General features: G+C 30.5%; 3 protein-coding genes across 7 annotated transcripts in view; 2 read left to right on the top strand and 1 right to left on the bottom strand.

The window, feature by feature from the left end:
* LOC124498143 (putative glutamate receptor) overlaps nucleotides 1-10,415 on the top strand; it is a 61,170-nt gene extending 50,755 nt beyond the window's left edge. For 3 of the 5 annotated variants that reach the window (XM_075729606.1, XM_075729605.1, XM_075729607.1), the window contains 2 exons: nucleotides 8,057-8,236; nucleotides 8,398-10,415. In XM_075729606.1, the coding sequence (XP_075585721.1) occupies nucleotides 8,114-8,236; nucleotides 8,398-9,582 (1,308 nt within the window). In that variant the 5' untranslated portion in view covers nucleotides 8,057-8,113 and the 3' untranslated portion in view covers nucleotides 9,583-10,415. Of the gene's footprint in view, nucleotides 1-63; nucleotides 91-4,909; nucleotides 6,170-8,056; nucleotides 8,237-8,397 lie in introns of those variants that run through there. The other 2 variants (XM_075729608.1, XM_047061849.2) reach the window with 2 other exon arrangements.
* Nucleotides 10,294-11,937, bottom strand: LOC124498534 (palmitoyltransferase ZDHHC9). The gene is made up of 2 exons (XM_047062300.2): nucleotides 10,888-11,937; nucleotides 10,294-10,795 (listed from the first exon to the last, which is right to left on the bottom strand). The coding sequence occupies exons 1-2, from the start codon at nucleotides 11,738-11,740 to the stop codon at nucleotides 10,476-10,478; spliced, it is 1,173 nt and encodes a 390-aa protein (XP_046918256.2). The 5' UTR covers nucleotides 11,741-11,937; the 3' UTR covers nucleotides 10,294-10,475.
* A 793-nt stretch (nucleotides 11,938-12,730) lies between these two features.
* LOC124498532 (uncharacterized) lies at nucleotides 12,731-13,936 on the top strand. The gene is made up of 4 exons (XM_075729093.1): nucleotides 12,731-12,761; nucleotides 12,886-12,971; nucleotides 13,196-13,499; nucleotides 13,561-13,936. The coding sequence occupies exons 1-4, from the start codon at nucleotides 12,731-12,733 to the stop codon at nucleotides 13,884-13,886; spliced, it is 747 nt and encodes a 248-aa protein (XP_075585208.1). The 3' UTR covers nucleotides 13,887-13,936.
* Nucleotides 13,937-14,466: the final 530 nt, after the last annotated feature.

The following is a 14,466-nucleotide window of genomic DNA, read 5'->3' as shown; positions in this document are numbered from 1 at the left end:
TAAAAAAAAGAAACCATCATTATTTACCATCATCATTTTTTTCAGAAAAAAATGAATGACCCAACCATATGAACTTTATCGTTTGTTTTCGTAAGTTTTCTTCGTTCATTTTTCACTTTATGATTATAGTCGATCATTTTTTCGTGTCGTCGTCGTCTTTATATTCAATTCGTTTATGATGATAATGGTTTGAATGGGAGGTAGGTCATTCTACACACACATACACACACACCCTCACCTCGGTGGTCATCATGAAGCGGATTCTACAAATTTTTTTTTTGTTGTTCAACCATTAAAAGTGATAATGTTCTACATTGCCCATCATCATCATCATCGTCAAGTGAGTCTTGAGAATCAATCCACTTATAGATAGACATTATTGGTGTTCTAGTTTTGTTTTCGTTGTTGTTGTTGTTGTTGTTAACATCTTGAAAAATTTAATCGATAAAAATTTGTACAATTTATGATGTATATGGTAGACAGAAAAAATGACACGCCAAAAAAATGGACATATTTAGTCCGAAAGAATGCGATAATGATGGCCCCTTTTTTGAAGAGAAAAAAAAGAAGAAGAAACCGTGTGATTATCATTCCAGATTTTTCATCTCCAATCTAAACGATCGTTGTGTTTGCCATTTTTTTTTGTTTCTTTTACCTTTAGGTTCTTTTTTTTGAAAATCAATGTTTTTTTTCGATGTTTGTTGTTGTTGTTGTCTACATTTTTTTCTTTCAAGATATTTAGCCATCAAAAGAGAATGCCAATTGTACCTTTCTTGATGGAACAACAACAACAACAACAACGGAACAATATTGCCATTTATTGTTGTTGTTGTTGTTATTATGATTAAAATCTACAACAACTAAACTATAGCAACAACAAAAGACAATCGCGTACCCTGCACACACACACACACACAACAACAACAAATTTTTTTTTCTATAGAAAAGTTCAAAGGTTAATTTGACCCATTCAAAAATGAAATTATTTGGGTTTGATCCCTTTTGTGTATGTTTGATTGTTGGATTTGAAAGAAATGAACCCCATTTGTTTCGTTTCATTTCTTTATTTTCTCAATTGCCGCCATTGTCTTGTGTTTGTGTGTGTGTGTGTGTATCAGCCTATTGGCCAAAACATCTCCATTTTAATAACAAAAATACGAACCACCATAACGTACAACCTCGACCTAACCTTAAAAACTTTTTTTTTCTACTTGGTTAGCATGTGGTATGTGTGGGTCGTCGTTGTCGACGTCGTTTTTCGATTATTATCATTGTTGTTGTTGTTGGCAAATGACAAGAATTATATGATGATGCTGCTGTTGTTGTTGAGATGAACAATTTAGATTTGACGATGATTATGATTATCAGGATCTAGGGAATAATAGTGATCGATTTGGATAACATTCATGGTGCTGAGCGGGGAGTGGGGGTTTGATTTTTGATCTTGGCCAATTTTGAACATATGGAACACATTGCTTTATATTGCAGTATGATGAAAAATGATTGTTGATTGACCGAGAAAATTTTTCTTTTCCATCAAATTTAATCCGATTGTTTTGGCTTTCTTCAATCTATTGTAAATGATGATTTTTTTTTATTTGAATCAAATTTTCTTTGATCAAATTCGCATTTTCCACTGCTGCTGCTGTTGTTGTTGTTGCTGTTGCAATCAATAATTTGTCATGATCAATGATTGGTCATGAATTTTATTTTCATCGAATTATCGAATGTAGAGAATCAAAAAAAAAAAAAAAAAAAGATTACGTAAGACACAAGTTTTCGATGCGGCAAAGAAAAAAAAATCATTTCCGTGATTATCATCTTCAGGATTTACAGGGCGTATCATCAATCGATAAATATGTTTTTAAAAATAGTTCTTATTTCAAAATTTTTTTTTCGTTTTGTTTCTATCTCTCTCTCTCTCTTTAAAAATCCATTATCTTCAGACTAAGAAAAAAATTTTTTTTTTTAAACTAAACATCTAGAAATCGGTGAATGAAACGAAAAAAAACGGGAAAAAATTTTTTTTTTTGATTTTTGTTTGTTTGAAGCAAAATTACTGCAAGATTGAAAGATGGATGATGATGTTGATAACTGGAGATTTTTTTTTTGTTCAAAGTTGAATGATTGAAAATAATTATCAGGTTGATGATGATGATGATGATGATTATAAAAATCTTTGTGTGTGGTGTGCTTGATTTAAAATTGTCATTTTTTTTGCAAGCATATTCAAGAAAACTTATTTTCTTTTTTTTTCTTTATTATTCAGATTTATTTAATCCACAATTTTCGAATCATATCATTATGTTTTGACAAGTTGTCGATGCTTTTTATGATGATTTGCAGCATTTGTTGTTGTTGTTGTTGTTGTTTGGATCTTTTCATCATCATCATCATCATCATCGTGGAATTAATCTAATCCGATTTTGTTCCATTCAGCAACAACAACATGATTGCCATTCATCCACATATCATGGCTTTCATGATCCACAACAACAAGTGTTGACTATAAATAGATGTAGTAAAGATATCCGTGCATGTATATTCAATCGGTTATTTCAATCAATTCAGCCAATTGTAATGCGGCAAAAAAAGGTGTAGGTTTCAACAACAACAACAACAACAACAACAATAATAATAAAATAATAATACAGACATGGATAATCTCTCTGAACTATTCATTCGATCCATTTTCTTCTTCTTCATTATGGGCTAGTGTTGTTGTTGTTATTGTTGTTGTCTACACCTCGTTCTATGATGATGATGATGATGATAATCCAAGATTAATCGCTGAAAATAAATTGATCCTATGATTGAAACAATTTTGATTGAATCGGATTTTTCCCTTTTTTTTCATTTTGAATTTTTTCAATTTAATTCTTTCAATGATTTTCAGTTATCTATTGACAAACCAAGACTGGACATGATTATTATATACTGATCATTATTAGTGTTGATTATTCACATGATTTCTTTTCGAAAAATAAAAATTGAAAAAAAACATTATGTTGTGGTGAATAATTTGTCGCAAGATTTACTTGTGATAAAATAATACCGGTAATCAAAAACAAAGCCAAAACAAAAATCACACAAAAGCGATTTTTTTCTCTCTATTTCAGAAGCATTAAAAAAAATGCCAAGGAAATGATGAAATTTACGATTTTTTTTCTGTTTTCAATTTTTTTCCGTATTCCACACAATCTTGATTTTGGTTTCACACTTTAATCGTCGGAGGAAAAAAAAATGCAAAGCAAAATATCCACAGGTGTTGTTTGCCATTCACAATCATTATCATATCATCATCATCATCATACAAATTATAAATACATAAAGGTTTAGATTTGTGAATAAACACACACACACACACACACACACAGAATTTTGTTTTGTTCGCTTGTTTATGGTAATGGTTACCCGATAAACGAATGAATCGAATCCAAAGAAAACAGAAAAAAAAATTCGAATCAAATCAACAAATGGTCAACAATGAATAAAATCATCATAAAAAAAATGATGATCATCATCATTTATAGTCGGCATATCAAAAACGATTTTTTTGTCCATTTATTTATTCTCTTGCTCTCCATTGGTGTTCATCGACCATTTTTTTTTTTTATTTTTTTGAAAAAATAAAATCTTGATTTGATGGTTTTTACAACATCACAATGTGATCAACAGAAAAAAAAATATTCATCGGTCTTATCCAAATATTAAATGATCATTTTCATTCATTTTCTCCTTCTTGTTGTTGTTGTTGTGGTTGTATCACTGTGCATGACAGATGGAAAAAATAATGATTCAGGAATATATTAAAAAAAAAATTGGCAAATTCAAAAAATGCGTAGGTTTTGTGGTTGTTGTTCATCGAGAGAAAAAGAAAATTTTTCAAAAAAAAAAAAAAAAATCTCAAGTATGGCTTGTTGTTGTTGTTGTTGTTATTAAAAGTGATTTGAATTGAATTTCTGATGAATTTATTTGATTTGATTTGATTTCATTTTTTTTTCATATGAACAAACACTTGTTGCTTACCACCACACAAGTGTTTTTGGAACATAATCATTCATTTGTCATCGCTCATTATTTGTAAGAAAAAAACACACATGCACCATACGAGGTTATTTGTATAGATATATCTAGTTCATTAAGTGTTTTACAAATTGAAGTGGGTGTAGTAGGGGTGGTGATAATAGTGGGTAGCCCATAGTGTTTTCTTTTGGGTAAACATGTCAAATCTAAACCATTAAATCATATACATCTGTTGGTTGGTTGTTATCAAAAAAGATCAAAATTGGATTTTGTACGAACAAAAAGAAAAAAAATCTCAAAATCCAATCAAGCTTGAAAGATGATGATGAATATCATATTTACACACACACACACACACAGCAAGGGCATAGAGGCCAAATAGGTACATGGAAAATACACAAATTCTTTGAGGACCTCAAAAAAAACGACGCTCATTTTGTGTGTGTGTGTGTGTATGGAAAAACGTTTTTTGTTTTGTTTGTATTTGTATTGTAGTATGGTATTTTGGTGATTGACTGACAAAATACCAGTTTCCTTTTCTCATTTTTTTTTCTTCATTCTCTTGCCACTATCTTGATCTCTCTCATTCACATATTTGTCAGATACGAAATAAATTTAAAAAAAAAATTTTCGCGTAGGTGAATGGGCTTGTTCTGTTGTTCATTTTCATTCACATTTCATTTCATTTCATTTCATTTTTTTTGATCCATCGTTTAGTTGATCATTCAGACGGACGGGTCGACCGGTCGATGGTGGTCAAATGAACACTAAAACCACTAGTACCATAAATGTTGCCTCTACTACAGAAAATTTTTAAGGTAGAAAAAAAAATCTTTCTAGTGATACCAATATAAATCGATCAATGTTGTTCATTTAAAGTTTGTTTGCCGTATCGAACGGAACACAACAGATGATTTTCTTCTTCAGAAGAAGAAGAAAAAAAAACATTCAATTGATTGAATATGATATGGTGGTGAGATGTGAGAGAGAGAAAGCCAGTTTTTTTGAAAATAAAATAAAAAATTTTTCATATATATTCATCATCATCATCATCATTCGCGACATTAGTTTTCGTTAGTTTCCATGTCCATTTAAAGAAAATGATGTTTCTTTTCTCTGATCCTATCATCCAATGTGTTATGGTGTGTGTATGCATTTCATTTTGATTTTATATTTGATTTGATTCGATTCACATCAATCTCGACATTTTTTTTATTTTATTTTTTTTTTATTTTGATTTTTCGTTCTGATTTCAAAACTTCACCATCATCATCACCACAGCAACAACAACCACCAACGCCTTAAAATCTGCCATAATAATAATAATATCTGTTCCAAATATAAATTTGTGCGACTGTTGAATAAATGAATTTTGCTGTTGTTGTTGTTGATAAGTAAAGCTTGGGATTTTTTTTTCACTTTCTTCTCTTTTCCACCATCTTTTCCATTCGTTATTTTATTTATTCAAATTCTCAAATCAAATTGAATTCATCATCATCATCATCATCATCAAGAAGAAATGAAATCACATCTTTCATTGAAAAAAAAATTTAGCATCAAATCTAACCAAATACCAACTAACCTGAATCAATTCTTTCAAGACTGAATTGATAGGACCACCTGTTGAATTTGTCTATTATTATCATCATCATCTGAATTGAAAGAAAAAACAATAACCGATTGTAAATTTTTTTTTTTTTTTTTTGATTGAAACTTTTGTAAAGAAAAAAAAAGACAGAAAATGATAACTTTAATTTATTTTCTTTTGCTTTAAATAAATTTTGATTGATCATCATGTGATTTGTTTCACTTGTGTGTGTGTATATGTGTGTTTGTTGTCAAAAATCGGAAAACATTTATGATTCATCATCGATCCGGTTTTTTTCGAATGATTTATTCACATCCAATAACAATTGTTTTCAATTCAATTCAATTCTTTGATTGGTGATCAGAATTTAACCTACTATATACCACCACCATCATAACCATGTCATCGATAAGTCATCATTATCGTTGTTTTTTATCGTCAAGAATGATGATTACACAGATCATTCCAATCATTATAATCATAATGAATTTAGCACAACAATCGATGGTGTATGCAAAACCAAATTATCCACTATTAAGAGGTGTAACATTTCGGGTAAGTTTTTTTTTTGTTTTGATCGTTTATTTAAAAATTTCAAAAGTTTCAAGTCATTACTGAGGTCACAAACAAACAAACAAACAAACAAAAAAAAGGGAATTTCCTATTTTATTCAAATGTTAGGCCACCATATATATAATAATTATGATTTGACTGAACAATTTTACCTTTAATGACAATTTTCATCATTGTTTTTTTTCTTCTATTCGATTAATTAATAATCAAATCAACTTGATTATGAATCATTCATTGAATTGAATGCCATTGCGTGACACATGAAAAACAATAATGAATAAAAAAAAATCAACGGATATTTCAATGATTTTTTCATCCGGGTGCGTTGGTGTATGATGATTAAGATTTTTTTTTTCATTTTTTTCATCGATCGATTGTTAATCATCAATATAACGACTTTATATATTCAAGTGTGTGTGTGTGTGTGTAATCATTCAACCATTCATTTTTTTTTCATTCGTTTTGATGAATAATTTTCAAAAATCGATTTTGATGATGAAAAATTGTGATCGATTAATTTTTTCGTTCATCATAGCCACAATGACACGCGATGTCTTCGGTATTTAATATGTGAATAAAGAATTTTTTTTTTCTTTCACAAACGATAAAAAAAATTGTTTTGATCACGAAATCATTAGTTGGGTGAAAGAAAAAAAAAATGAAAATTGGTCATTATTATTTAGGGTGGAAGATTGACACATTTTTTTTTTTTTTTTTTTTGGTGGAAAACGTCAATTTTCAATTTGAAAATTGGTTCCTTCTTTTTTCTTCTGCGAGAGAAACTATATAATTATCGAAATGTTTTTTTCCTTTGTATGCATGTGCATATATGGCCTAATCAATATGGACAATGCATATTATCATATAGTCATCATCATAATTTGAATAAAATAAAAAAAAAATTTGCAAATAATTTACCCAGTTTGTGCGCAAGGAGTGTGTGAGGTGCAAATGTAAATTCATTTTTTTTGTGTTTCGTTTTGTTTTTGGTAATTTTTTTTTTCGATTGAATAAAAAAAAAATTGGCAAACGCGCAAATGGATTTGTAATCCGTGTTTATTCACTGAATTGTTTGTTGTTGTTTGATGATATGGTCATAAAAATTTACAACAACAACAAAAAACCAGCAACAAATAATAAAAAAACGAAAATTGGCCATTTTTTTCTGTTGATGCAAACAGCAACTACAATAAACATTTATGATGATGATGATAACCGACCACACTAAATAACAAGATTTTCGTTTTTTTTTCGATGACGATTTTTTGATGATTTCAGATGGCCACACCATTATCATCATTGTTTATATGATAATGGTGTGTGTGTGTGTGTGAGTGTGAAATGAAAGGTCGAGTGAGAAAAAAATTTTTTTTTTTTTGTTTATGAATTTGTCTATAAATTCTATTTGGTCAAAGAGAAATATTTCTAGACACACACACACGCACAAACAGAGCAAAAGAGACCATGACCCCCAAATGTCAAAGGCGATAATCAAACAAATAAACAAACAAGTGTACCCGAGCCGAAAAGTGTACACACCAATAACCAGAAAAAAAAGCAATAAAAAAGAATTGCGTGGCCAATTCAAATTGTTGGTCAGTTTTTTTTCGTGAAGAAAAAAAAGGCGAGAAAATTATTCGCTTTTTAACAACAACAACAACAACAACAACAACAACAGCAACAACTTAGAAAAAAAACGCAATCAAATCAAATCGAATAAATCGATAATAAGATGATGATGTTGAATTCTTGAATCAATTTTTTTTTCTTTATCTAAAAAAACATACACGCACTTGTTGCATTCGTATTGTTAATGTGGTGTTTTTTTTTTTTTTCTCTCTTTTTTTTCTTACAAATATAAATACATAGAATTGGCCATATGCTGATCGTATCAATGATCGATATGAAGGTTTTGTTGTTGATCTGATGAATTTGATTGCCAAAAAAGTTGGCTTTGAATATCGTTTGTATTTTTCACCGGATGGTAAATATGGTACTGAATATAATGGTAATAATATCAACGGAATGATTGGCGAAGTTTTTCGTAATGTAAGTATAATAATTTAATGTGATTTTGATTCGATTCGTTTGACCTTACTAGTTATATTTATTTATTAATCGTTATTTATGGGCTTTTTATTTTTCATTCGTTTTCTTTTGTTTGTTTGCGTGATATGATGATTATATATTTATTTATATGTGTAATATAGAGAGCCGATTTTGCTATTGCCGATTTGACTGTTACGGATGCACGTAAACGTTATGTTGATTTTACTGATGCTTTTCTTGAAAATCAATTGGCCGCCATAATTCGACGTGATGATGCTGTCGGTTTACGTACATTGGAAGATTTAGTAACATTAAATGAGATTAATCATCGACAAGAGTTGCCGCCAACTGAGAGACAGCATCTTCTTACATATGGTACATATAAAACTGGTGCTACATATTTTCATCTATCAAAACATCGTGATCCAATAGCTAGAAAAATATTTGAATGGATGTTTCGAAATCCCGATGCATTGGTACGTTCGGCTAAAGAAGGTTTTGAACGTGTCAATGCAGGACGTTATGCATTCATTGTGGAATCAACATTTGCTGAATACCTGACCGGTATTTATTGTAATCTGACAATGTTATATGATACACGTTCATTGTATCCAAGAAGATTTGCTATAGCATTGCCAAAAGGTTCACCATTAATTCAATCATTCAATAAAGTAATACGTGAATTGAAAGCCACTGGAACAATTGAAAGATTAAGGCGTCAATATTGGATTAATCGTTGTAGCCATTTGGATGAATTCAACCATTCAACGTTGTCGTCGTCAACAATTTCACCACCACAATCATCATCATCATCAACACTGCCACCAGCAATTGCCATACCCATCAACAGAACTGTCGATCATAACCACAAAACGGATGATCAATTAATGAATTTACCACCATCACAGCATCATAATGATGGTGATTATAATCATCATCAACAACAACAACAACCAAATGAAAATAAAAATCAAGCAAAAATTGAATGGTCAAGTCATAATCGTCATTATCATCCAATAATAAATGATCGTAATAATAATCCAATTCATCATCACCATCGTATGAATGTTCCATCATCACAGCCACAACAGCCACCATCTCATCATCATCCACATAATCGCCATCATCAGATTATGATAAACAATAATAATCGTAATAAAATGAATACAGATTATGACCTAGATAATGATGTTGGTGGTGGTGGTGGTGGTGGTCAATATTATTCAATAAAAAGATCAAATGGTTCATCATCATCAATTAGGCCATCATCATCATGGTGGTGGTGGTGGTCATCCGCTATCCATTCGATAATTATCATTCTATTATACAGGCCGATTTATAGATGATAAAAAATGGCTACAAAAGTGGATGATAAAATTCTTTTTGAATTTTATTCAATTTTGCTAATGATCTCTACAATGACAAACAACATGGACACTTTTTTTTTCTTGTCATCATCATCGATATTACATACAGACAACGGGTGATATATTATTATTCATCAGCAGCAGCAACAGCAACAGGCTTTCAATAAAAGATAAGAAAAGAAAAAAAAACGGAATTGTGTCATCGGAACAACAGAGAGAGAGAAAGATTCTTAACAATGATGATGATGACATTGAAGAATAGTGATGATGAATAGAGACTTTTTTCCATTGAAAATGTTTCTTTTCTTTTCTTTTTTTTTCGAAAAAAAAATCTGTGATGAACAATTTACCATTATACCAGTTGTTGTTATAGGGATTTTTCCTTCTTCTTCTTTCGAATCCTTTCATTTCATTCTTTAGCTTTTTTTTTATTTCATTGTCCATTTTTTTCGCATCATCATGGTTTCACGTTTCACTGGTCAAAACAACAAACCAAACGGAACAAGAAACAAATATCTCAATGTTGTATTTTGGCTGCTAAAAAAAAAAAATCTAAACCTCGACAACAACAACAACAACAACAGGTAGATTTTGTACAAATGTAAACTTTTTCTTATTATATTTTATTTATATATATGAACAACATTGTGCACACTCAAGAACGAAAACAAACAAGACAAAACAAATTCAATGTCAAATCATCATCATCGTCATCGTTATTTTATTTTGTCAGATTATTTTAGTCATCTCTTTGTGTATATAAATATCATTTTGTAAAAAAAAATAAAAAAAATTTCATTTTTATAATTCAATCAAATGTTTCTTGTTGTTGCTTGTGGTTGCTGGTGGTGGTTTTTGTTTTGTTGTTCATTTCAAATAATATATGTCGTCGAACGAGATGAACATAATGTTCTTGTACAATTACCATATGCTGAACCATCGCTAAAAGGATTTTCAATCGATTCACCTGAACCTGATTCAATGTCATATGATTTTGATTGTTCTATTTGTTGACGTCCAACAAATGTTTGTTTGATATCTTCATTGGTGGTCATATTGGTCACCAACAGATATGTATGAAAGCCTAACAAGCCTAAAATTGACCATATAATCATTATATTGATCGATAATAATGCCAATACAACTGGTGATAGTCGAAATATGACAAGAAATGAAGGAATTTTTTGGTGTTCTACAAAAACAAAAACAAAAAAACAACGAGAAACAATGAGGTGAGTGGTAATATAAATGTCATTTTTTTTTGTTCGTTTCATTTGTACATACCAATAAAAATGAAAGCAATTTCATTGGCACTTGTAAATATACCGTATGCCGAAAGTGATAATAGAAAAAAATAAAATGACCGATAATTTCGTTTACCAACACAATTACCAACCCAAGGACAATGATGATCAAAACGTTCAATACATTGATTACATACGGAACAATGTGATGAACGTGGTGGACGAAAAAAATGACATGTATAACAATATTTTTGTCGAAAAAATTGTTCATTTATAATCAATGGTTTGGTAATCATTTTGAAACGATTTTTATTCACATTCCATATTGTTGATAATTTTCCATATGGTGAATGAGAAAAACTACGTGGTGAATTTTGTTTTTTTATCGATTTTTTTGAATTCGATTTAGCCGTTGTTGATGATGATAATAATAATTTACGTATCTCTTTTTGTACGGATATTGCTTCATAACCTTGTGCACGTGGTATAATGCCAGGATCTGTACATGCTGTTGCCGTTAAATATGACAGAATTTGTGCAAATAAAATCTGCGATATAATCAATACACCAATGCCAATGGATTTGATCAATTCTAATGCAACGAATCGAATGTATAATGTATTTATTATTATCATTACAATGATTGTAAGATAAAAATAAAAATTTTTTCGACATTTTTTTCGCCAAGATGAAGATGATGATGATGATTGTTGCTGTTGCTGTGGCGGTAGTGGTGGTTGTTTACAGCCATCATAACAATAACAATTGTTTTTGTTACATTTTTGTTCATCTTTATGTCGATTACCATGTTGTTGTTGTTGTTGTGAATGATGATGATGATGATGATGATAATCGTTGCTGTTGCTGGTGGTAGTTTCGTTTATTTTTACCATTTATTATGTGCTGATTTTTTTTTGGTTTGTCAACAGTAATGATGATGAATTTTTTTTCGTTTTCAACGATTCTCTACCATAAACCTATACAACAACAACAATATAGTGCAATCCATCAATTCAACCAGAGGAAAATGTTACATTTTTCTTTGGCTTTTTCTTTAGCTGGAAAAAAAAATTCGAAAATTACGTTTGTTTGTTAAAATAAAAAAACCCAATTGTTGCTCCGGATTGGAATTCGAATCATTTGAAAAAAATAATAAATGAAATGAAATGACCATAATGAATTTTTGTTTTCTCTGAATGATCCATCATTCGTCGATCGATTTTTTTTTCGTTCGATTGATTAATCCCCTGCAATCATTTGATGATGATGATGATGATGGAAAAAAGAAATATTCAAACCGATATTTGACCTTGTTTTTCGTCGTCGTCGTCTCGTTGTTGTTTTTTTTTTTTTTTTGGAACAGAAAACAACGCCTTCACATATTCAAAACAACAACAACAACAACAACTTGTTGATTCATTCAAAATGTCTTTGTCTTTGTTTTGTCGTTGTCGTTGTCGTTGTCGTTGTCGTTGTTGTTGTTGTCTATGGATGATAGATGGTTGCCAATGAAGTAATCGATCTTTTACTTAAGTATCAAAAATTGATACCAGCGTGTGTGTGTGTGTGTGTGTTAATATGAGAAATGTTTCGAAATTCTGAAACCAATAATTTTATTAATTGAGGAAAAAAAAACGTTGAATACAGAGTGATAAATGAATTGAATTGATGAAAGATTATTAATTGTCAATGACAAAAAAAAAAAAAATTTTTTTGTTTTGTTTTATTTTGATTCATTATCATCATAGTATTCATAGTGATCAAATCAAATGTTGTTTTTTTTTTTTTTTTTTGATAATCAATAAATGTTAATCAATATTTTCATTGGCCATAAAACGCCAATATTGGCACGAATATTCATATTCTTTATCATCATTATCTATATGGTGTTTGTGTCCAAATCTTTTGCACAAGGTTTGTAATTCAATAATTAAAATTATGAGAAAAAATTAAATCATTACTGCCATCTATCAATGGTGATTCATAAGTAATTTTGTTTTTGTTTTTTTTGAAATTCATGATATATATTTTTTTCCAGATGATTTCGGAACTGGTGATTACACTGATACTAATGGAGGTGATGATGATTATGATAATAATGGTGGTGGTGAAGATGACTATGATGTAGATGGTGGTGGTGGTGGCGATGGATTTGAACAGGATCCAATAACAACAACGACGACGACTACGACAACAACTACAAGACGGCCAATTACGAATCGGCCACGTCCGCAACCACGGCCTCAACCTAGACCGCAACCACGGCCTCAACCTAGACCGCAACCACGGCCTCAACCTAGGCCACAGCCACGGCCTCAACCTAGGCCACAGCCACGGCCTCAACCTAGACCTACAACACAACCTCACGACCTAGACCTAGAACACGACCATCAGTAACACGTCGTCCATCGGTTACTATAAATCCAGTTACAATAAGCACAACAAATTTACCGTCATCATCATCATCATCATCACCATATCCGACGCCAAGTACGAATTATTATGGTGGTGTAACGTATGGTTATAATGGATATGATCCACAATTTAATTCAAATCCAAATGTCGGTATAAGACCATGGTCAGATGGAACCTATCGTGAAGAGGATACGGCATTGAATCGATTTATACATTTTTTTCCTACATTGATTGATGGTAAATTTTTTATTCAAAATTCAATACCTTGAATCTAAATGAATTTTTTTTTCTCCTTAAGATTTCAACAATATTGGACGACGAGATTCTTATATTGATTTTGCACGTTTTCAATTAAATCGTTTTATTGATATATTTCGTTCACGTGGTTATGATTTACATAATCATTTTTATCATTGTACACAACGTGTTGATGGTTGTCGTTTCGTGGCACGTGCAATGCCACAAACAACAACAACAATTGATCCATTTCTTTTTACAATCAATCCTTCAACGATTTCAACGATAAATTTTGAACCACTTCGTGAACAAATTCAAACATCGACACCAACAACAGCAACAACAACAACTGTACGACCAAAACGATTACGACAGTCAAATAAATGATTTTTATTCTTGAAATCCAAATTCTGAATAATAATAATAATAATAATTTATCGATTTCAAGGACAATTTCATTATCAAAAACGAACGATAATTATTGCTGGCTAATTCATTTTGTAAAAATAATGATTATTCATCTATCTATCTAATGACCATTATTTGGTCATCATCATCATCATCATGATCAATGTACAGGTTTAAAAGTACTGGAAAAAAACCTTTTTTTTCATCGTATGTGTATGGCGTATAATTCATATATGCTGATGGTATTATTTGGTTGTTGGTGTTTCCTGGACGACATACCAAAAAAAAAAAAAAAAAAAACAGCAACCACATTACCAGACACAGAAGAGTTGGATTTTTCGTTTCTGGTAATAATTTGTTCAATGTGCATTGCAGAAATGTTTAGAATAATAATATGGATATATGGATTACATAATTGTCAATGGTGGTGGACGACGTTACACAGCACAATACGTTGACATACATTTTTTTTTTTTTTTTTGACAGTTTCAGTTTTTTTTTGCAGCCTTTTGTAGCAAATATCATCATATATAGAGACTTATAGTAAAATAAAAAAAAA

Source organism: Dermatophagoides farinae, chromosome 3, assembly GCF_024713945.1.
Source record: "Dermatophagoides farinae isolate YC_2012a chromosome 3, ASM2471394v1, whole genome shotgun sequence".
Taxonomy (NCBI): Eukaryota; Metazoa; Arthropoda; class Arachnida; order Sarcoptiformes; family Pyroglyphidae; genus Dermatophagoides; species Dermatophagoides farinae.
Note: the sequence above shows the minus strand (reverse complement) of the source record. Positions and strands in the feature narration are given on the sequence as shown.